The following is a 22,316-nucleotide window of genomic DNA, read 5'->3' as shown; positions in this document are numbered from 1 at the left end:
CTTCGGCTCAGGTCATGATCTCACAGTTTGTGTGTTCGAGCCCTGCGTCGGGCTCCGTGCTGACAGCTTGGAGCCTGGAGCCTGCTTCGGATTCTGTGTCTCCCTCTCTCTCTGCCCCTCCCATGTTCATGCTCTGTCTCTGTCTCTCAATAATAAATAAATGTTAAAAAAAATTTTTTTTTAAAAACAAACACTCAAGTGTCAACCAAAACTTGAGATGAAATATTTTACTTCTATAAAACTGATCTTGGGGCACCTGTGTGGCTCAGTCAGTTGGGCGTCCGACTTTGGCTTGGGTCATGATCTCACAGCTCATGAGTTTGAGCCCCGCGTCGGGTTCTGTGCTGTCAGCAAAGAGCCTGGAGCCTGCTTTCGATTCTGTTTCCCTCTCTCTCTGCCCCTCCCCAACTCATGCGCGCGCGCTCTCTCTCTTTCTCTCTCTCCTTCAAAAATAAATAAACATTAAAAAAAACTTTTTAAAACTGATCTTCCACTTGACTCTTGTATCTCAGGGTAGATGGGGTGAGCTCAGTGTCAATGGGGTTTTTCTCATCGCTTTCTGTAGTGTTTCACCTCCCATAGCATACTTGCTGAGACAGCCAGGTGCTACAAGACAGAAACACACAATCAGCAATTCCTAAAGGACTAAGTTATGGGTTGAACTGTATTCCTCACCAAATTCACATGCTGAAGTTCTAACTCCTAACACCTCCGCATGTGACCCTATTTGCAGTATTAATTAGTTAAGATGAAGTCACACTGAAGTAGGGTGTGCCGTTAACACAATATGACTAACGTCCTTACACAAAAAAGAAATCTGCACACAGACAGGCACACAGGGAGACGGGCACAAGCCCAAAAACCGCGAGACAGGAGAAGCGAAAAGATCCTTCCCTAGCATGGCCCCGCTGACTCCTTGGTTTCACACACCTGGCATCTAAAGCTGTGAGACCATAAACACCTGTCGTCCTAAGCTTCCGGCTTGCCGTACTTTGTTACCGCAGCCTGAGCAAACTAATACAGACAATAAGAGGGTAACGCGCACCAAGCAGCCTACCCCCTTCACACTGCATTTCGGGTCCAGCTTCCCGCCCCACAGCCACTTGAGCCACATCGGTCCAGGCCCCACCTCCTCACTCTGGCTCTGCCTCCACCGGCTTCAACCGCCACACTCCCCTGCACACCGCCATCGCATTACCCTTTGAAAGATGCCAACTTCTCTGTGTCACTCTGGTTACAATACCTCTAGTGACTCACCAATTCCTATAGGAAAAAGTCCAGATTCTCCAGATTCTCCTGACTAGCAGTCAGGTCTCTCTCTCCTAAGCTAGCTCCAACTGCTAAGTGACCCTGGAACATACAACCATTACTCTTGATGCCATGCTTCCTCCCTTTTTGTCACTCTCCCCTTCAATAACCCAAATCTGGACCATCCCAAGAACACCACTGCCAAGACCTGCGTTCACCGTGAAGATCTATATACTCATGCCCACCGCAAAGACCACATCTGTGACCTCCATGTGTTTACTGCTTGTATGAGTCGTTCTGCACTCATCAAAGACTGCCTCGCCTGATTATCCAGCATGTTAAAAGTGCACACTTTGATCCCACAGCCGGACTATGAGCTCCTTAGGGATAGGGTTCATGTTTTCTAATTTTGGGGGTATTTCTCAAAGCCAAAGACAATGCTAGGCATATTTTAAGCAAGCTCTAGGTTCTTAAATCCTCACTGAATTAACTATTAAACATATATCATAAAAAAAAGGTGGGGCGCCTGGGTGCCTCAGTCGGCTGAGCGTCCGACTTCAGCTCAGGTCACGATCGCCCAGTTTGTGAGTTCGAGCCCCGCGTCAGGCTCTGTGCCGACAGCACAGAGCCTCGAGCCTGCTTCGGATTCTGTGTCTCCCCTTCTCTCTGCCCCTCCCCTGCTCATGCTCTGTTTCTCAATAGTAAACAAACGTTAAAAAAAAATTAAAAATAAACATATTATAAATTCTTAGTAATGTTACTTTTGGCTCTTCCTTCAACTGGGGACTTAAAATTGAACAAATCTACAAATTTCATGTAATCCTCATGGTCCCACAGATATCCAAATAATTTAAAACCTACAAGGAACAAGAGGAAAAAAACTCCTTAGGACTTTTAGTACCAAGTTACTTACCACTCTTCATCACTACATTGGACCAGACGTTTGCATTCAAGGCTTGAATGATTCGCTTTACTCCTGTAGATTCTGGGAAGTCATCTAATCAGGAAGGGGAAATAGATACATTTATACAAACATTTATACACACATACATAAATACGTGTGTATGTATGTATATATGTGTGTGTACGTATATACAGGTGTGTGGGTGTGTGTGGGTGTATCCCCCAAGGAAGTGTAACTGTGGATTAATTATATTATCTTGCTTATTTAGTTGGTATTTCACACTGTAAGTTACGTAATAAAGAAAAAATAAATGCAGAGCTCAGAGCTCCTAATAGGAATATCCGTGAAACTAAATCAATGAAATAAATGCACAATAGAAAAGGTTTATATGATAAAGTCATCTCTATCACCTCACAATGGAATCCACTCATATCCTCCTAAAAATGTTAGTTCCTGTTAATTACACAATCCTGGCATACCACTAGAAATACCAATTTTGGTTATTTATAGAGAATGAGTTTCCTGAAGGCAGGAAAGTTCCTCTTGGTAATGCCATAAAATCCTGTAAATGCCCTATCTTCTTCTGGGAACCACAGAATACAATCACTGTTTATAACAGGTTTTGGAGAACAATTTCCTTATCAGAGAGACACAGTTTAAGGGTGAGAAGTAAAATTACTGTAAGTGTAGGAGACAGGCAAGGGTCGTTAAAAATAAAAACCAACAACTCAGTTTTGCCGGTTTAGTATTCGTACTATCTTGCTTCTGGAATTTAACTGATACTACTCAAAATAATAGGGCAATAATCCCGGTTAGCATACTAAGAAGATGACATTCTTGGCTTGCAGATATGTGTACAATGGAAATTGAACATGAAAGACTGTATGGAAAATAATGGCAGAAAAAGTTTTCATGTGGTTGGAAGACAAAGTCTCCTAAGAGCTTACAGGGCACCATCCATGTAGAACCTGTGTCCAGTGGCCTGACCTGGCACAGAATTAGACGTCAGAAGATCTGAATTTGAACTCAGGCTCTGTAACTTGTTAGCTATTTGATCAAGGGCAAATCACATATGCCATTCTCAAAGAAAAATGGGGCTGACACCACTCTGCATAGCCACCCCCCCTCCCCCGACAAAGGCTGGCGGGAACCACCAGCTAATGTGGCGCCTGAAGGACACCAGGCACTCAGTAACTACTGATGGATGCATGAATCATTTAAAAGATACCAACCTACCAACCCAACAAATACGGTGAGGCTTAAACTGAAAACACAAAGATGAATTTTATTGCCATCGTGTCTAAATGAGGAAATAAAAAGGCAGGTTTATCTTCACTATGAATAATTCTGTTCTTAAAAGAAGAATACCTCAGATGACAGAACCAGAAGCCATAAAAAGGGTCTGAAATAAAGAGCTAGAACCAGGAAGATGAAAGTTAATCCAAACAAGCATGAATTCTCATACCTGGGGTTAGAACACACGCATACAAAGCATACAGTTTGTTTTTAAAACTTCTAGGGAGGACTTAATCACTTCGCCTAAAGATGATATGTTAAAAGTTTATTTTAATATTAAGCTAAATTAATGCAAGAGCATTGTTCAGACAAGGAGCAAGGAGATGTGTGGTGGTATAAGGGAGGAGAAATTACAAAATAAAAACAGATTTAAATAAATGACTCAAATGTTGACTCTCAGGAGCAACACTATGATGAGAAAATTCTAGTGCCAGAAATAAGCAATTATGTACATGTTCATATACACAAAACAAGGCACAAGTTTTAGGGGACCTGGAAAGATGTGAGAAGAGAAACTGGTTCATTTTTAGTTATTATTAAAAATGTACAGGGAGAAAAATCAGCCTTTTTATTTCATTTTTGTCCTCTTCTTCTCTGGCATGGTTTTATTTCCAAAGGTAACATTCTGGAAAAATTCTAAATAAGCCAGAATATAAAAAGATATTTCTTAATTCCTTTCAAAAAAATTAGGTAGGTTTCATGTAATGATTACTTCTATCCTACCTATGTGCTTTAATCCATATTGGTTGTGCCTTAAAATATCTTTTGTAACAACTGGCATCTTCTCGATGCTATACCCCAACTGGTCCCCTAACTACAAGCCCAGCACCTTTTCCATTTCTTCCCCATGGAACAAGTGAGAGGTCAGAGTTCATGATGCCAACACAGTCTTCACATTTCTAAACGGAAATGATCTCTCCCATCTCTGAAATACCACAGCACCAATATATATTTTTTTAAATATTTATGATATTCCACTTGGTAATTCAATTGTTCATATACGTTTCTCTCTTGTACTAGATTATGAGGTTTTGGTGGGCCAAAACCTGTCTTATCTTGGTAGGTCCCACAGCAGGGAGCACAAGTATATTTGGAAGCAGAGAAGGTAAGAAGAGGAATGAAGGGGGGGTGGGGGGGGGGGGAAGAGAGATGTGGGAAGAAACAAAAGGTCCAGAGTATAGTGGAAGGCAGTTAAGTGAAAAGCTGCCCCGGGGGGAAAGGAGTGGGGATTCTGGGTCTATTTGTAGTTTCAAATGTCCAAAAGACATAAAAATAGGGCTGACATGCCCTTCCTAAGGTCCCTGGAAATTCAGCCTTAGGATATTAAGAATTCAAAATAAGGAACATTATTTATGAATATAGGTCAAACCCTCCTTTTTTTTTTTTTTTTGGCAGTGGAGAAAGTATAAGAGATTGGGGAAATGACTGAGATTTAAGGTAGAAATCCTCTATCTTCATTCGTAAGAAAAACACAAACAGTATTTCAAAAGTCCTAACGTGCATGGTGAAGACAAATAAATGGATTATTTGATTACCAGTAAGACCACATCAATGGGTTTTGCACAAATCTTTTCAAACAGCTGAGGAAAAAATATTTTTTTAATTTCACTTTGATTCTTCTTCCCCAAATTAAAATGCTCCCTCATCTCCGAATCCAAACGCCATGTTTCTCCTGACACACAAATACTTACCATCCTCCTCCGGCAGCTCTTCCGGACTAAGCTCTACCAATTCAAAGCCATGTTTGATACACCATTCTTGAGCTTTTTGTCGGTTTACACCTAACATGCAAAAGAATCTTCATAAGTAAAAAAATTTTTCAAACAGAATATTGCTGCAATACTCTCCACAAATCTCAGTGCAGCCCTTAATGTCAAGGTTATTCTAAAGGCACCCAAAATAAAGTAATATAAAGAAGATGATTTCTCAGGGTGCCTGGGTAGCTTAGTCGGTTAAGTATCTGACTTCGGCTAAGGTCATGATCTCACGGTTCGTGGGTTCAAAGCTTGACAGCTTGGAGCCTGGGGCCTGCTGCAGATTCTGTGTCTCCCTCTCTCTCTGCCCTTCCCCCACTCGCACTCTGTGTCTCTCTCTCTCTCTGTCTCTTTCAAAAATAAACATTTAAAACAAAAAAGATGGTATCTCAAACCCCAAGTGTCCGTTCATAAAAAATAAAATGTAAGTATTACAAGATTCCAAAGAGAAATAGCTGAAAATAGTTCTATACAGTAATAAAATCACAGGAGATATACTAAGAGAACAAAAGTACTCTGCTTCCCAAGGCACAGCAACTGTATGTACCAACCGTAGCCCCGTTGGCACGCCTTACCATTTTCACACACTCTGTCACAGACCAAGATCATGACCTCAGGTAGCCATGCTTCTGCCAGTGGAAGCCAGGAGGAAACACTATCAAGACCAGATTTCTGGAGGGAGGAAAAACAAACAAACCAACCAACCCAGAAAAAGAGACAGTAAGAGACCTCATGGAAAAGGCGGGGGGTGGGGGGGGTGGGGGAAGCACAAAATAATGTCCTCCTCAAGGTCCCTGGAAAACCAAAGCTTACTTGCGTGCTGTCAAAGTAAACCACCAACGCTTGGACGGACTCCGCCACCTCGGCAGTGACGAGACATTTGTTTGGCACCACGCACAGATTGATGTCTGCCGAATAGTATTTGTTATCAATGGTCCAGGGGTAAAACCTCACGGCATCATCGGCAGTCACTTCCACGAGAAGATCTTCTGCTCCAAGGATATCTGAACAAAAGGACACAATGTTAGCATGGAAAGTGCAAAAACTGATACACACTGGTCAAGTTTCACGGTAAAGTATCAGACTAACAGGGTACTCTGGCTGCTTCTCTTTCGGTAAAGATTTCAAAAAGCCCCCCATTTATCAGGGTATTTCCTTCTCTATCATTTGATTGTAAAAGTAATCGTGGCATAATCGAACTCATCGGCTCTTTTAAGAACACAAGAACGGGGGCGCCTGGGTGGCGCAGTCGGTTAAGCGTCCGACTTCAGCCAGGTCACGATCTCGCGGTCCGTGAGTTCGAGCCCCGCGTCAGGCTCTGGGCTGATGGCTCAGAGCCTGGAGCCTGTTTCCGATTCTGTGTCTCCCTCTCTCTCTGCCCCTCCCCCATTCATGCTCTGTCTCTCTCTGTCCCAAAAATAAATAAACATTGAAAAAAAAAAAAAAAGAACACAAGAATGATTGTGATCAGGTCAGACAGCAGGCAACAAAAGACCTACTTAGCCAAACACCCAGAAAAAAGCAAGCAGAAAAGAAAGAACAGCTTACGTTTATTTTATTGCCTACATACTTCATGTGAGAGGCAAGATTACAAGAATCTTCAGGAATCTGGAACTATTGTGTACTTACCGCAAGCTGAAAGGAAGACAGCAGTAAGGCTAAACCATTAATAAAATAAAAGCTACACATATTCCTTGGGCCAAATGCTTACACATTAATTCAACTAAAGATAGAAAAGAATGGATTCTGATAAATGACCCCAATTCCATTTATATTCAGCCTTGTTCAGATTCTTTGAAAGCCAACTCAAATTTTTGTTCGATAAAGACACTTTTGGCATCATTTAAAGACATAACAGCCAAGCAAATTTATTTAGGATGTAACTAAATCTTTCAGAAACCCATGTGCAGTGCGGCTATAACTAATGAAATTCTTACAGTAAAAGCCAAATCAACGATGAACAAATATAGATGAGGACATGGAACCACTGAGCAGTTTGCTTCCGTAATACCGTAACGTATTCAGAAGTGGAAAACATTAGAAACTGTCCTACCCTAACCTCCCATCTCTCACATCCATACCCACAACCTATGTTTTATGTGGAAAGTAAGTTTAAAGAGGTAAAATAACATGCCACTAAAATTGGGTTCTTATAAGAAGGTATGGCGGGTGTCTGGGTGGCTCAGTCGGTTAAGTGCCTGACTCTTGATTTGAGCTCAGGTCATGATCTCACAGTTCATGAGATCAAGTCCCAGCAGGGCTCCACACTGACAGCACAGAGCCTGCTTGGGATTCTCTTTCTTTCTCTGCCCCTCCCCCCACTCTCCCTCTTGCCCTCCCTCTCTCTCTCTCTCTCTCTCTCACTCTCTCAAAATAAACTTTAAAAAAGAGTGACTTTAGCGGTGCCTGGGTGGCTCAGTCGGTTGGGCATCCAACTTCGACTCAGGTCATGATCTCATGGTTCGTGAGTTCGAGCCCCACGTCGGGCTCTGTGCTGACAGCTCAGAGCCTGGAGCCTGCTTCAGATTCTGTGTCTCCCTCTCTCTCTGCCCCTCGTCCACTCATGCTCTGTCTCTCTTTCAAAAATAAATAAACATTTAAAAAAAGTGACATTTATTTAAAAAAATGACTTTATTATTTATTCTTTTTTTTTTTTAAGGAGAATATATGGCAAAATGGCCACAAACTCCTTTTCAATGCAAAGTAAGATGAATATTATTTTGTAAAATATTCCTCAAACTCACAGTTAGCAGGACATAGAAAACTAGAAGCTAAATTTTCAGTTCCAGAGCTAAGATTATGTATTTGAAACACTGCCATAGTTTTTGCTCAAACAAAAAGATCTGGGGAAATTATGTAGTCCAAAAGACTGCTAGGATTAATGTATAGTAACTTACAAAGCGTGTACGTGCATATACGCATGCTTTTCACTGGTAAACTATCTTCGTGTGGTTATTAGGAGGAAACGGTCTGAAAATAAAACCACTCCTTTTTTAAAAAAAATTAAAATAACTAAATTTAAAATAAATTTAAGACTACATTTGACATATGGCACACACTGTGAAACTAACTTTCTAAAATTTTTCACTGCAACCAGAATTGTTACTTGTAAATTACCATAGGTCTATGCCAATATTTGAAAATCTGAATTTGTCTTGTCTGTTCAAGAAATCGACAGTTCTTGCTGCTTAATTTCTACATAAAGTAATCTTTCATTAATTATCAAGCGATTCCTTAGCAGCCAGCTGCGATGTCCTCCATGGAGCATTATGACAAGTTCAGGTAGGAAATGAGCAGGAAGAACAGATAAAGTGTAAAAATCAAAGATTCTGTTTTCATGTAAGTGTCTCACAGAAAAAGAAAAAAAAAAAGCCCACCAAACCCCCTAGATCAAAGTCTATGTTGCATTCAAAGCTAATCTTCCTAACTCCAAGCAGGTGGTCCAGCAATATGCCGATAAAAGCACATATGGAAGAAGGCAAACCAAACCAAGGGGAGTAGCAAAAATTGTATAAACTGATTTTTTAAGGGTAGGAGGAGCTACCATATGGAATCTGTTTTCTTCATTCATGGGCATTTTTTTTTTAAATAACGAACAAATTAACTTTTTTTTTTTTTAAGTAGGGAATACAGAGAGTAAAATACTGTTTCCACGTGTTATGGGGCAAAGGACAAAGAGTGGGACCAGAACTCCTGCTGTCACCACAAGCGGTTCTTGAGATTTCCTACACCGCTTGTCTTGTTAAAAATTGGAATACAATTTCAGCTATGCGTTTTTGAAATCACAGTCTTCAACTAACCTGGAAAAATCAAATGAATTAAGGGGTCACCTCCTTACTGACTGCAATTTAGGACATTGGGATCCATTAAGCGTGGTTCGTTTTATTAATCAATGCATAGAGCACAAGACAACAGACCCATGTGCTTCTCAGAGCTCTTAAAATTTTAGTTTTGTCTCTTCTCTGATTTCCAAGTGATGACGATATTTACCAAACACACAGAAAGAAGCAATTTCTCTTTTCTCTACACCTGGATGAGAACAGAACCAATAGGCTGGGAAAATGAATTTCACCTGTCAGTGTTTTCCTAGCTGGGTGTGTGTGTTTCCTTATTGTGCTCCCTGGAATAACTTGATGGCTCAATCCACTTATCAGATTCTTTCATTTGTAACATTTTATGTCCAATCAGATACTTTCGGAGAGGCTGAATATGGACTTTATCATCACACCTGTGCCATCTCACAACTAGAGAAAAGTGAACGGTCTCATTCTTTTTGTCATCAATTTCATAATGTACACTTTAATTTTAAAAATGTAAATGTCTACACTAAATATGGCTTTTCTCACTTGTCTTTTCTATTTGGTTTCAAACGTCTAACAAGTTTATTCTTTTCCACATTAAAACAAGAATTGCTCAAACGTTTATGCACATGACTAAGAGTTTCTGGAGATGAGCCAGTACCATTTACTCATTTCACAGATGGGAAAACTGAGGACCAAAAAAAAAAAAAAAGGGAGGGGGGAGGAGGGGGAGGAGGGGGAGGGGGAGGAGGGGGGAGGAGAGGGAGGGGGAGGAGGGGGAGGAGGGGGAGGAGGGGGAGGAGGGGGAGGAGGGAGAGGGGGGAGGGCGAGGGGGAGGGGGAGGGGGAGGAGGGGGAGGGGGAGGAGGGAGAGGGGGGGAGGGGGAGGAGGAGGGGGAGGGGGAGGAGGGGAGGAGGGGGAGGGGGAGGAAGGGGAGGAGGGGAGGAGGGGGGAGGGGGAGGAGGGGGAGGAGGGGAGGGGGAGGAGGGAGAGGGGGGAGGGCGAGGGGGAGGAGGAGGGGGAGGAAGGGGAGGGGGAGGAGGGGGAGGAAGGGGAGGAGGGGAGGAGGGGGAGGGGGAGGAGGGGGAGGGGGAGGAAGGGGAGGGGGAGGAGGAGGAGGAGGAGGAGGAGGAGGAGGAGGAGGAGGAGGAGGAGGAGAAAGAGAAGCCACTTGCCTAAGGGAGAAGAGGCTAAAACGAAACTCAGGTCACCAGCACTTTTCCCTACTACACTGTGATGCAATACTGGTGATACTCAGGATCCGAGCTAGATCACACTCACGTGTCTAATGGTCACAAGCCCAAACTAACCTATGGGCTTACAGTATCTCCCACTTTTTTATGAAAACCAAAAATAATAGCCAGAACAGGGGCGCCTGGGTGGCGCAGTCGGTTAGGCGTCCGACTTCAGCCAGGTCACGATCTCGCGGTCCATGAGTTCGAGCCCCGCGTCGGGCTCTGGGCTGATGGCTCAGAGCCTGGAGCCTGTTTCCGATTCTGTGTCTCCCTCTCTCTCTGCCCCTCCCCTGTTCATGCTCTGTCTCTCTCTGTCCCAAAAATAAATAAATGTTGAAAAAAAAAATTAATAGCCAGAACAAAGGCATCAGAATCAGAATATACGAGCCTGAAGCACAATTAACCCATCCGAAAACTGTCTATGGGTTTTGGGTATTTATATGTTATAAGTGAGTTACAGTGATTGTGTTTTGGTTTTTGTTGCTGTTTGGTTTTTTGCCAGACTTCCTAGAAAAACCCGCAATGTTTTTTTTTCCCCTTCTTTGCCCTTCACTAAAATGAATTTTGATGTAGTCAAAACAATGCACAAATGAAGTCAAGAGCAGTTCTCCCTCCGCCTGGTGGATGCTGGCCTGTCTCCTTCCCGCTGCTGGCAGCCACCTGGTGGAGCTGCAGTACATCATTGTTTAAGAGACAGATACGAGATGATGAATTGCCAGTCTGTTGCCACAAACTTGGTCTCACAGCTTAAAATAGTAACCTGTAGTGTTTTCGGATGAGAAGTTAAACGTCAACCCAGCTCCAGGAGCAAGTATCAACCTTTCCCCCGGCTTTAAGTGCAAGTATAAATCTCTTGCCCTGTGTGAGAAACGGGTACACATAGCCACCAGTTCTCCTGCCACTCCGATTTACTTCTTGCTTCTTTCGTGAACTTCTTTCCCCAACAGTCCCACATGGCAAGTCAGGGACAAGATTCAAGAGAATGGAAGAAAGGCGTATGCCAAGGAAGCACGTCAGCTCCGCAACCCAATGACTGCTTCGTCCTCACACCCGCTCTGTACTTCTGTCTGTCCTAATGTCGCTTCCCTCAGAGAGTGTAAATTTGGTAAGCAGTCAAATCAGAGGAGGCATGCACACAGCTATCCTTAGTTCAGAATCGGTAAGAGGTGATACTCTAGCATGAATTAGGAAGCAAACTGGAGTTCCAAGGTGAATTCTACCAACACCAAAAGTACACATTTGCAATCCCTCCCTCCCTCTCTCTCACCCCCACACATACTAACCCTTACCTTACCCCCTCATCTATCCACTCCAGCCAAAAAAGACAAAACAAGTCCATTCTAACTTAAATGCATTGATACTGCTTTAGATTAACCCTATCTTCTTCAGTAGAATTCAGGACACTTTTGACACCAGTAGAATTAATGTCCCCTTAATGAATCGCGACATTCTTTGTGAAGAGAAGCTGTCCGGTGGTTAAGTTATATTTTCTATGCCCAGAGGGAAATGATAGCTGCCACTCCAAATCAAGATGATCCTTCCAGAAATCAGCCCTCTGCTGAGAATGCAGCTGGTTTTCTACTTTCTCCGAGAACTGAAGCTGCCTTTTCCGCAAGGTATCATAACCTCCCACCCCTGGTATCCACTCCTCCGGGGACCCAAGGTTCCTCTCCCTCCCCTCTGCACTGACAGTACTAACCAGAATAGAAAAGGCCATAAAACAGAAAACATGAATAGACACTTCTCTAAAGAAGACATCCAGAAGGCCAACAGGCACATGAAAAGATGCTCAACGTCGCTCCTTATCAGGGAAATACAAATCAAAACCACACTCAGATATCACCTCACGCCAGTCAGAGAGGCCAAAATGAACAAATCAGGAGCCTATAGATGCTGGAGAGGATGTGGAGAAACAGGAACCCTCTTGCACTGTTGGTGGGAATGCAAATTGGTGCAGCCACTCTGGAAAACAGGGTGGAGGCTCCTCAAAAAATTAAAAATAGACCTATCCTATGACCCAGCAAGAGCACTGCTAGGAATTTACCCAAGGGATACAGGAGTGCTGATGCATAGGGGCACTTGTACCCCAATGTTTATAGCAGCACTCTCAACAATAGCCAAATTGTGGGAAAAGCCTAAATGTCCATCAACTGATGAATGGATAAAGAAATTGTGGTTTATATACACAATGGAATACTACGTGGCAATGAGAAAGAATGAAATATGGCCCTTTGTAGCAACATGGATGGAACTGGAGAGTGTGATGCTAAGTGAAATAAGCCATACAGAGAAAGACAGATACCATATGTTTTCACTCTTATGTGGATCCTGAGAAACTTAACAGAAACCCATGGGGGAGGGGAAGGAAAAAAAAAAAAAAAAGGAGGTTAGGTTAGAGTGGGAGAGAGCAAAAGCATAAGAGACTCTTAAAAACTGAGAACAAACTGAGGGTTGATGGGGGGTGGGAGGGTGGGGAGGGTGGGTGATGGGTAGTGAGGGGGGCACCTTTTGGGATGAGCACTGGGTGTTGTATGGAAACCAATTTGACAATAAATTTCATATATTGAAAAAAAAAAAAAAGAAAAGGCCATAAAATAGAGACAGCACAGACCTGGGGTCAGACAGGCCTACATCTGAATGCTGATCCTCTGTGAGAACAAAAAATTGACCTCTCTGTGTCTCATTTCCTCACCGGCAAAGGGACACACTTCTCAAATGGCTTCTTGCAGATTAAATGCAACGATGCGTGAGAAGGTGCAGGCAGGCACTGGGCACTGAGTTGCCCCCAGTAAGTGTTCATGTCCCTCTTCCCGGGCTCAGGTGTCTGCCCACGTGCTGCACTCTGGACAAGAGGCTGGGCCAGAGATGCACGGGCAGAGGCAGTAAGAAAAAGTGCAACGGGGAAACGACCGCGTCCTTGAGCTGCTCTGGCCCCTCCCTTCCCAAAATACGCCTTCTCAAATGTTTCTTTTCCATTGTTAAGGCACAGACTGAGACAGAAGAGAAAGCAATTAGGAAAATTATAGGAGGCAGCAGAGTCTGAGTCAGTTGAAGGGGAAAGTAGCCATTATGAAAGAAAAGAATCGGGTAAAATGTGCTTTAGGAAAAACTATGAAGGCCAGACTTCTCATTAGCCAGCAAGGAAAGGCAAAGAGAGACCTTTAAAAATCATCAAGGCTCCATATTGTTGCAACTAGTTACAATCTCATAGTGTGATTTCCTGAAAGGTCCTAGAAAGGGGCCTGCTGTCACACGCTTTGTAGCAGTTATGAACAGATTATTCCCCAAGTACAAGGGGCCATCTCCACCGGTGTGATACTTAACGCTTAGAACTGTGCAGGCTTAGGGCTAGGCCTTTGTAAGGACCAGTGTGGGGAAATCCTCGTCTGTGATTCTCTGAGCCATCACCCTGCCGCCTCCCCGTGCGAGCGCAGGCAGTGCTTGGTTCAGTCTAAGGGACAGACGGCCGGTTGGGGCGGTACTAGGTTGCCGAGGGAAGAATAACTGGGTTAGGGCAACGTACCGCTGCTTGAACAAGAGGACAGCAATTCTGGTTTGCTTACAACACTTCATTACCTTTTCCTCACACACTCCTCTCTGGTCACCCTCGAAATTCACATTTCCACATGCTCTGGGGCGACTTTTTAGATCGCCGTGGAAAAGTTTGAAAGTTGAAGCAGAGGAAATCTGACTCAGTCCTCCTCCTCCTCCTCCTCCTCCTCCTCCCCTAGTTTACTTTCTCCCAGTAGCCATCTGGAATTGGTCACCACAGCTTCATCTTAAAATAACTGGGTGGGGGGGAGGTGTGCAGGGAGAAAACATGGTCTGTGCCTGCCCCCAGAAGACCTCATGATGCAGTAAGACACATCTGCACAAAAGAACAGGAAGAAGCTGGCAGCAAGGGGAGACAGAACATGGAAAAGTATTTTATGAAGGCCAAGGAGGAACCCCCAGCTTGTATGTTCTATGGGCTGAACGCAAAGACCACTTTATCAATCCCAGCGGCACAGCCCGTGAACCATTCCCACCCATATGGGGGGAGAGGGACTTCTTTGAATTCCATTAGTATTACTTATTTATTCAAAACCACAGTTCTAGATCTACATTTAAGCCAGGGTTCTCTAAGGGAGGTGATTTTGGCGCTCCTGGGGACACGCCAACACCTGGAGACATTTTTGATTGTACCAGGTTGGGAGATGCTACTGGCATCTAGTGGGCATTGGCCAGGAATATTGTGAAACATCCTACAGTGCATACGAGAGCACGTGTACAACAAAGGATTACCCGGCTGAAAATGTCAACAGTGTGAAGGCTCGGAAACGCTGATCTAAAAGGAACTTGTGGAATGGACCTGGCTGTGTTTATGAAACAAAATGCAAGTTCTGGAATGCAAAGTTGGTTTTATTCTTTCTCCCAGAACGGAAACTCACCATTACAGCCAGGCATCACATGAAATCTATCTCTGATAAAATCGATCTCAAACATCTTAGTTATTTCAACCATAAGAATTTTTTGGTCATTAACCTTAGATGTTTTGAAAATTATTTATGAATGGTGGTTTTCTGGAAAAAAAAGAAGACATAAGCCTAGACAGGCCGATTAGGAGAGTACTTGTCACATTCAAGTAATAATTTTTCATTAACAAATTAGCATCAAGTCAATGTCACAAAAAGATGTCAATGTCTGCTCAGGATGACGACAGTATCTGCAGCAGATGCTGACTTATCTGAAAGAAGGTAAACATGTCTGAGATGAATTTTCCCAAACACAGTAAGTTTAATGAAGAACATCTACTCTGTATCCCCTGCATTCAAATATGAAAATAAGCTTGGTCCACTGGAGAGCATCATAAAGCTAACACATCCAATGTCCCAGGACTTAAAAGGTCCTTCAGGAAGGGTAAGACCATGATTGGGCAACACCTGGTCAAAGGACCACAGAAAAAGAACACTATAGCACTGTGGACTTCATCAAAATTAAAAATTTTTGCATTTCAAAAGATACCATCAAGAAAACCCAAAGACAAGCCACAAAACAGGAGAAAATACATGTGAATGATATGTGTGACCATTTCCAGAATATTTAAAGGACTCTTATGACTCAATAATAAGATGAAAAAAAAACAACTTAAAAATGGGAAGAAGAGGGGCGCCTGGGTGGCGCAGTCGGTTAAGCGTCCGACTTCAGCCAGGTCACGATCTCGCGGTCCGTGAGTTCGAGCCCCGCGTCGGGTTCTGGGCTGATGGCTCAGAGCCTGGAGCCTGCTTCTAATTCTGTGTCTCCCTCTCTCTCTGCCCCTCCCCCGTTCATGCTCTGTCTCTCTCTGTCTCAAAAATGAATAAAACATTAAAAAAAAAAAAAATTAAAAAAAAAAAAAAATGGGAAGAAGAGAGGCACCTGGGTGGCTCAGTCGGTTAAACATCCAACTTTGGCTCAGGTCATGATCTCACGGTTTGTGGTTTCGAGCCCCGCGTCAGGCTCTGGGCTGACAGCTCAGAGTCTGGAGCCTGCTTCAGATTCTCTGTCTCCCTCTCTCTCCGCCCTTCCCCTGCTTGTGCTCTGTCTCTCTGTCTCTCAAAAATAAACAAATGTAAAAGAAAAAAAATGGGAAGAAGAACTCAATGGACCTTTCACCAAAGAAGACATAGGAATGGACTATATGCACCTGGAAAGAATCTCAGCATCATTAGCCATTAGGGAAAGGCAAATCAAAACCACAGTGAAATACCACCTCACACCCACTAGAATGGCTATAATGGAAAATACAGGCAATAACAAGCGTTGCTGAAGAGGAGGAGAAACTGGAATCCACATACATTGCTGATGGGAACACAAAATGGTGCCATCACTCTGGAAAACAGTTTGGCAGTTTCTTCAAATAGCACAGTAGCTTCTTTGAATGTGCATAAGTGCATTACTCATAGTAGCCCCAAAGTGGAAACAACCCAAATGTCCATCAACTGATGAATGGTTAAAGTGTGGTATGCCCATACAATGGAATATGAAGTACATGCTATAGTATAGATGCATCTCGAAAACATTAGGCTGAGTAAAAGAAGGCCAATACAAGAGAGTATATACTATAGGATTCCTTTGAAATAAAATGTCCGCATAAGGCAAATCTATAAAGACAAAGTATATTAGTGGTTGCCTAGAGCTGGGGGCGAGAATGGGGAGTGACTGCAAATAGTCACAAGCTTTCCTTCTAGGGGATAGAAATGTTTTCCACCAAAAGTAAGTGGATCTTGTATTTAAACTATATCCAAATGAAGCTGCTAAAAAACCAAAAAAATCATGGAAGCTGGAAGATAATGTCCTCATTTTACAGATGAGGTAAGTGACTGAGGCACATGATGTTTTAGAGACTTAGAACGATGATGGCACAGGTAGAGAGACTGAATATTTGTAGGAGGAAAGTTAACTTGCTTCAAGTCAAAACAGCCAGGAAAAGGTAGACCTCAGTGCTCAATTCGCAAAAAGTTTTCCCCCACGAAACCCATGAATGACCCCAGGAGAATGCAGACAGAAAGGTAATTTTCTTGGTTTATTACCAGTTGATCACATGTTCCTGCTGTGAGCATACGGATTTTGATCCAAAGACAGTAACATGTTTCCCCATCTCTGTGTAGAACCAGCCTTCAGGTCAGTGTGGAAAATGAAACCCTGAAGAGGGTATTTGCTACTGAACCTACAACATCACACAGGCTCTTTAAGAGTTTGACAACTGTCCTCTTTGTCTTAACCTACGTCAATCCTGCTTTTTGGATAAGTAATTATTAGAGATGTGTCGGTGGTATCTGTGTGCATTGGCTCCAACACAAATACAATGTCACGTCCAGATTATCATTCTCACCAGACACACTCAAAACAATTTTTATACCTTAACCTTTTGAAAAATGGGTCTATATCAGATTTCATTATTATGAAGTGTCACTATTTGTTGAGGAATTATACAGGGCAAGCTTAAACCAAATGACCACTACATAGTTTCTAGATGTTTTTACTTTTGTGCACAAAAACAAGCAGTTGGATGGCCCAGAAATAAGGGTCTGAGTCTAGATACTCTTAGAATCGTCCAGGATGATACAATGCTCTCTGCGTCATAAATGGTTCTGTGCAACATGGGTTAATGCACAATATTTTTCCACTGGTGCTTCTCCTCATACTCTCCACCCTCTTTCCAGGAATGCCATTTATTGGGAAGGCAAACACCTTACAATCATTTCATCATCAACAATAACCTTATACAAAAAGTCAAATTCCCGACTCCACTAGGAAACGAACTGAACACCAATAAAAATGTCTTCATTTAATCATTTAACCTGTCACAGTTCATCTACTAATGCTCCAAACTACCACGAAAGAAAAGTGTACATTTAATTTGAGCCATAAAAGTTCTCATCTTTGTAGAAAAATCTTTCACTGTAATTTTTCCTATCCCTACCTCCACCTTGAATACACACAGTTCTGGCTGCCAAGAAATTCATCATGTTTCATGTATAGAAGAATTAGAACTGAATCTTGGCTCTCCAACATGCAAGGCTGAACTTAGAAGATCACAACTTCTTTGAGCTTGCATTTCCCTCTCTCTCTCTCTCTCTCTCTCTCTCACTCACTCACACACACACACACACACACACACACACACACACACACACGCGTGCGCGCTCATACTAGAAGATAACATGGGCATGTTTTGTAGGTTCCTTTGGGTCTGGAGAAAATATGAACTTGTATTTAATCTTTCTTCCTCCTTAGGTTGATGACTTAACATCCCTCTTTTAATAACAATAAAAATCCTAAGCCCTCTATTAATGTTAATTGAAAATTTAAAAATATATTAAGAATCATAGCTAAAAACACTCCTCTACCCCCATTACCAGTAGAAATCGCTGCTTAGGCTGACCACCTACTGAATCACTCTGATGACAACCTTAGCCCGTTGGTGGAAGATCTTGTTAGTCCAATCTTTCTTCCTTTGAAGAAAATAAAGCCTTGGAAATACACAAAGGCAGAGCTGTCCTACCACAAATAAACAAGCGACATTGCTTAAGCAAAAATTATTATTTATTCCCAGAGTGGAAAAAAAAAAAAAAAAAAAAAAAAAGGTTCCACTCAGAATAACAAAGCAGCTATAGAAAAAAAAATGCAAATTAAAAGACCCAAGCTCTTATCCTCTTCTGTTGCTGGACAATATTAGCTAAGCTGTATAATAAGCCCCTACCTTTGAAATAACGTCTCCTTAGTAAACTACTTTAGGATCCTTTTGTAACTATTGGGGTCTAAGAGACCTAGACACAAACTCCCAGTCTTGAAGGAGAATGTATGTTTCCCGAAGAAGCAATGTCATAAATGATGGCTGGCTTTGCCTGTGTAATTCCCCAAAGCCTAGTTTACCCATCGTATAGTTGAGCTAACTGGTTCTTCAGCTTTAGAAACCTTTAGAAACTTGGGGCTGGAGCATTGTTTCCATGGGTAAGTTTGGAATCTGAATTCCAAACACAAAAAGTTCAAAAGTGGAGTGTCTACTGCAACCTTAAAAATGCAACATGGAGGGGCGCCTGGGTGGCGCAGTCGGTTAAGCGTCTGACTTCAGCCAGGTCACGATCTCGCGGTCCGTGGGTTCGAGCCCCGCGTCAGGCTCTGGGCTGATGGTTCAGAGCCTGGAGCCTGTTTCCGATTCTGTGTCTCCCTCTCTCTCTGCCCCTCCCCCGTTCATGCTCTGTCTCTCTCTGTCCCAAAAATAAATAAAAAAACGTTGAAAAAAAATTAAAAAAAAAAAAAAAATGCAACATGGATGGACCTAGAAGGAAGGCATCATGCTCAGAGAAATAAGTCCGAGGAAGACAAATACCTTACGATTTCACTTCTACGAGGAATCTAAAAAATAAAACCGACAACAAAAACTCATGTATATGAGAACAATTTGGTGGTTGCCAGAGGGGAGGGTGTTGAGGGCATAGTCGAAACAGGGGAAGGAGATGAAGAAGTACACACTTCTGGCTATAAAAGTAAATTACGGAGATAGAAACTACAGCAGAGGGAACATAGTCAGTGATACGGTAATCATTTTTTACGGTGACACATGGTAACTACACTATCGTGGTGAGAATTTCGTAATGTTTATAACTGCCAAATCACTATGTCATACACCTGAAACTAATACATGTCAACTATACTTCAATTTAAAAAAAAAAACAAAAAACAAAAAAAACAAAAAAACCTCAATCCTGGGGAAATTAGGATAGCTGACTGCCCTAAAGGGAGACCCAAATCTTCTCAGCTGGGCAGAAGTCTTCCCATCTATGAGGAAAAAAATGTACTTTGTTTAAAAGCTACCATTTCACCTCCCCCTGGCCCAGGGAGGTTTCTCTAGGAAGGAGCGCCCTCCTTATCTGCAAATCCCTGGAAGACAGCAAGACGTAACAATGGCTGTGCTCATTTTCCATTTCCCCGGGGAGCTGTGGAAACCAGGTGACCAGGACCTGGGGCCTGAGCCTTAGTTAAATCCTGGAAGAATGTACAAAGGTCCTGTGTGGAATTGCTAAATTCAAATTAGTGAGAAGTTTTAGCTCTGTTTCAAGCATTGTTCTCCTACAAAAGCAAATGACCACGGGCTAAATCCTATTATCCCTTCAGCCTTTCAAAGAGAACCCCCATAGCTCAGCTGCTGCCTCTCTGGTGCCTTTGCTGTTTTGAGTTCCCCTATCTTGAGTTAATTGCGAGCAGGCCTGGTTAAGAGGCTGCTCCTAGAGCCAGACTGCCTCTGTTCAAAACCTGGCTCAGCTATTTGGCCTGGAGCAAATTACTTAATTTCTCCGTGTTGCAATTTCTTTGCAAAATGAGAATAATGATGGGAACAATAGCACAAAAATGTTGTAATAGTTAAGCAGATTAGTACGCGGTGAGTGCTCAGAATACAGGTTGTCAAACTTTTTCAATAAAGGACCGGATAGTAAATATTTTAGGCTGGGGGCCATACCGTCTGTGGTGCAACTGTTCAGTTCTGGAAAGTAGTTATAGACAAAATGTAAACAAACGGTCACGGCTGTGTGCCAATAAAACTTTATACAAAAACAGGTCCAGGGACCAAAGACTGGAACCAGCCCAGATGTGCTTCCATAGCTAAACAGTTAAACTGTGGCACATCCTTACCATGGAATGCTGTTCAGCAATAAAAAGGTATGGATTATTGACACATACACTCTAGATGACTCTCTAGGGAATTCTGTTGAGCAGAAAAAAAAATCTCCAAAAGTAATCTACTATAGAGCTCCAATTGTATTTTTGAAATGACAACATTTTAGAAACGGAAGACGGGTTAGTGGTTTTCAGGGGTTAGGGATGAAGACTGGGGGCATAACCTGGGAGAGAGGTGGGTGCGGTTATAAAGGGGCAACACATTGGATCCCTGCGGTGTTGAAACTATTCAGTATCTTGATTGCAGTAGATACACAAACCACAGGTGATAAAGTTGTACAGAATACATACACAAGCACAAACGCATAAAAGTCAAACTGGGGAAATCTGAGTAAGATTGGTGGATTGTATTAATGTCAATAAACTGAATATGATATTATAGCACAAAATACATGGGGCAGTTTTCCAAAACACGCACACACACAAATTAAGAATACAGAAGTAAGAAGCACTGTATAATCTAACATAAAAATAAGTAACATGGTAACACAGAATTTTACATCTAGAGGAATGGTAGAGATGACCTCAATTTCCTATTTTTAATGTTAATCCTACATAGGAGTGACTAATAAATAATATGCCTCTATTTTGAGTTCACTCAACTGAGCAAATAAAAATTCAGACACCGTTCAAACTATCGGGCACACATAATGTTTGGGTTTTTTTTGTTTTGTTCTGTTTTTTATTTTTTGAGAGAGAGAGTGCAAGTGCGGGAGGGGTAGAGAGAGGGGGACAGAGGATCCAATGTGGGCTCTGCCCTGACAGGCTGACAGCAACCAGCCCTTTGTGGGGGCTCATATGACCTGACACTCAACTGATTGAGCCACTCTGGTGCCCCCATAATGCTCTTTTTAAATATAGGTCCTCCAGACGAAGATATTTCTCTCCTCACTCAGAATTAAGACTTCAACCCTCCTAAATGGAAATCCAAAGATATTTTAAAACCTTCTTTTAGGAGTTAATCTTCTCTATCGTTTCCTATACCAATGCCACCACCTTAAATAGTTCTGATTGCTAAGGAATTCCAACACATTTCATTCACATGTTCCATGCATAAAAGTCCGGAATGTGAAAACAAACAAACAAACAAACAAAAAAGTCTGGAATGTGATCGTATGCCCCCACACTTAGTACTTGAGCGCTTTGGGCAAGCCAGCTAGTATTTTTTCTAAGCCACAATTTCTGTATTTATAAAATGGGGATAACCTGAATTCATGACTTCACAGATACAAGAACCAAATTAAAAGGTGTGAAAACACATTTGAGAAGAGTTCTGACGGGCACCTGGGTGGCTCAGTCGGTTGAGGGTCCGACTTCGGCTCAGGTCATGATCTCACAGTTCGTGAGTTCAAGCCCCGCGTCAGGCTCTGTGCTGGCAGCTCAGAGCCTGGAGCCTGCTTCGGATTTTGTGTCTCCCTCTCTCTCTGCCCCTCCCCTGCTCATGCTCTGTCTCTCTCTCTCCTTCAAAAATAAATAAACATTAAAAAAAAATTTTTTTTTAAAGAGAAGAGTTCAAATGCTTATTATGATTGTAAGATCTCCAAATTCCCATTATTTCACTAAAAGTAAGAATTCTGTTCCGAGTGTTCAGATGTAGAACCTGAATGGCTTACAGTTGCTGAGTTGACATTACACACTTAAAAAAAAAAAAAAAAAAAATCAAACAAGTCTCCAGAGACTTTTCTACCTAAAGCTCTTTCTAGGAGTGGAAAAAAGTATTAAGGTTCGTCAAAAAATTAAAAATAGAATTACCATAAAATCCAGTAATTCCACTACTGGATATTTACCCAAAGAAAACAAAACACTAATCCAAAAGGACATATGTACCCCTATGTTTATTGTAGCATTAACAATAGCCAAACCACGGAAGCAGCCTAAG

General features: G+C 42.4%; 1 protein-coding gene across 5 annotated transcripts in view; it reads right to left on the bottom strand.

The window, feature by feature from the left end:
• The window catches only part of AAGAB (alpha and gamma adaptin binding protein), a 115,907-nt gene that overhangs the window by 28,459 nt on the left and 65,132 nt on the right, over nt 1–22,316 (bottom strand). For 4 of the 5 annotated variants that reach the window (XM_045449337.1, XM_045449334.1, XM_045449336.1 and 1 more), the window contains 4 exons: nt 6,016–6,206; nt 5,778–5,874; nt 5,140–5,229; nt 2,162–2,245 (listed from right to left, as the gene is read on the bottom strand). In XM_045449337.1, the coding sequence (XP_045305293.1) occupies nt 2,162–2,245; nt 5,140–5,229; nt 5,778–5,811 (208 nt within the window). In that variant the 5' untranslated portion in view covers nt 5,812–5,874; nt 6,016–6,206. Of the gene's footprint in view, nt 1–2,161; nt 2,246–5,139; nt 5,230–5,777; nt 6,207–22,316 lie in introns of all 5 variants that reach the window. The other variant, XM_045449333.1, reaches the window with a different exon arrangement.

This window comes from Leopardus geoffroyi, chromosome B3 (genome assembly GCF_018350155.1).
Source record: "Leopardus geoffroyi isolate Oge1 chromosome B3, O.geoffroyi_Oge1_pat1.0, whole genome shotgun sequence".
Taxonomy (NCBI): Eukaryota; Metazoa; Chordata; class Mammalia; order Carnivora; family Felidae; genus Leopardus; species Leopardus geoffroyi.
This window is presented reverse-complemented; position numbering and strand designations above follow the sequence as displayed.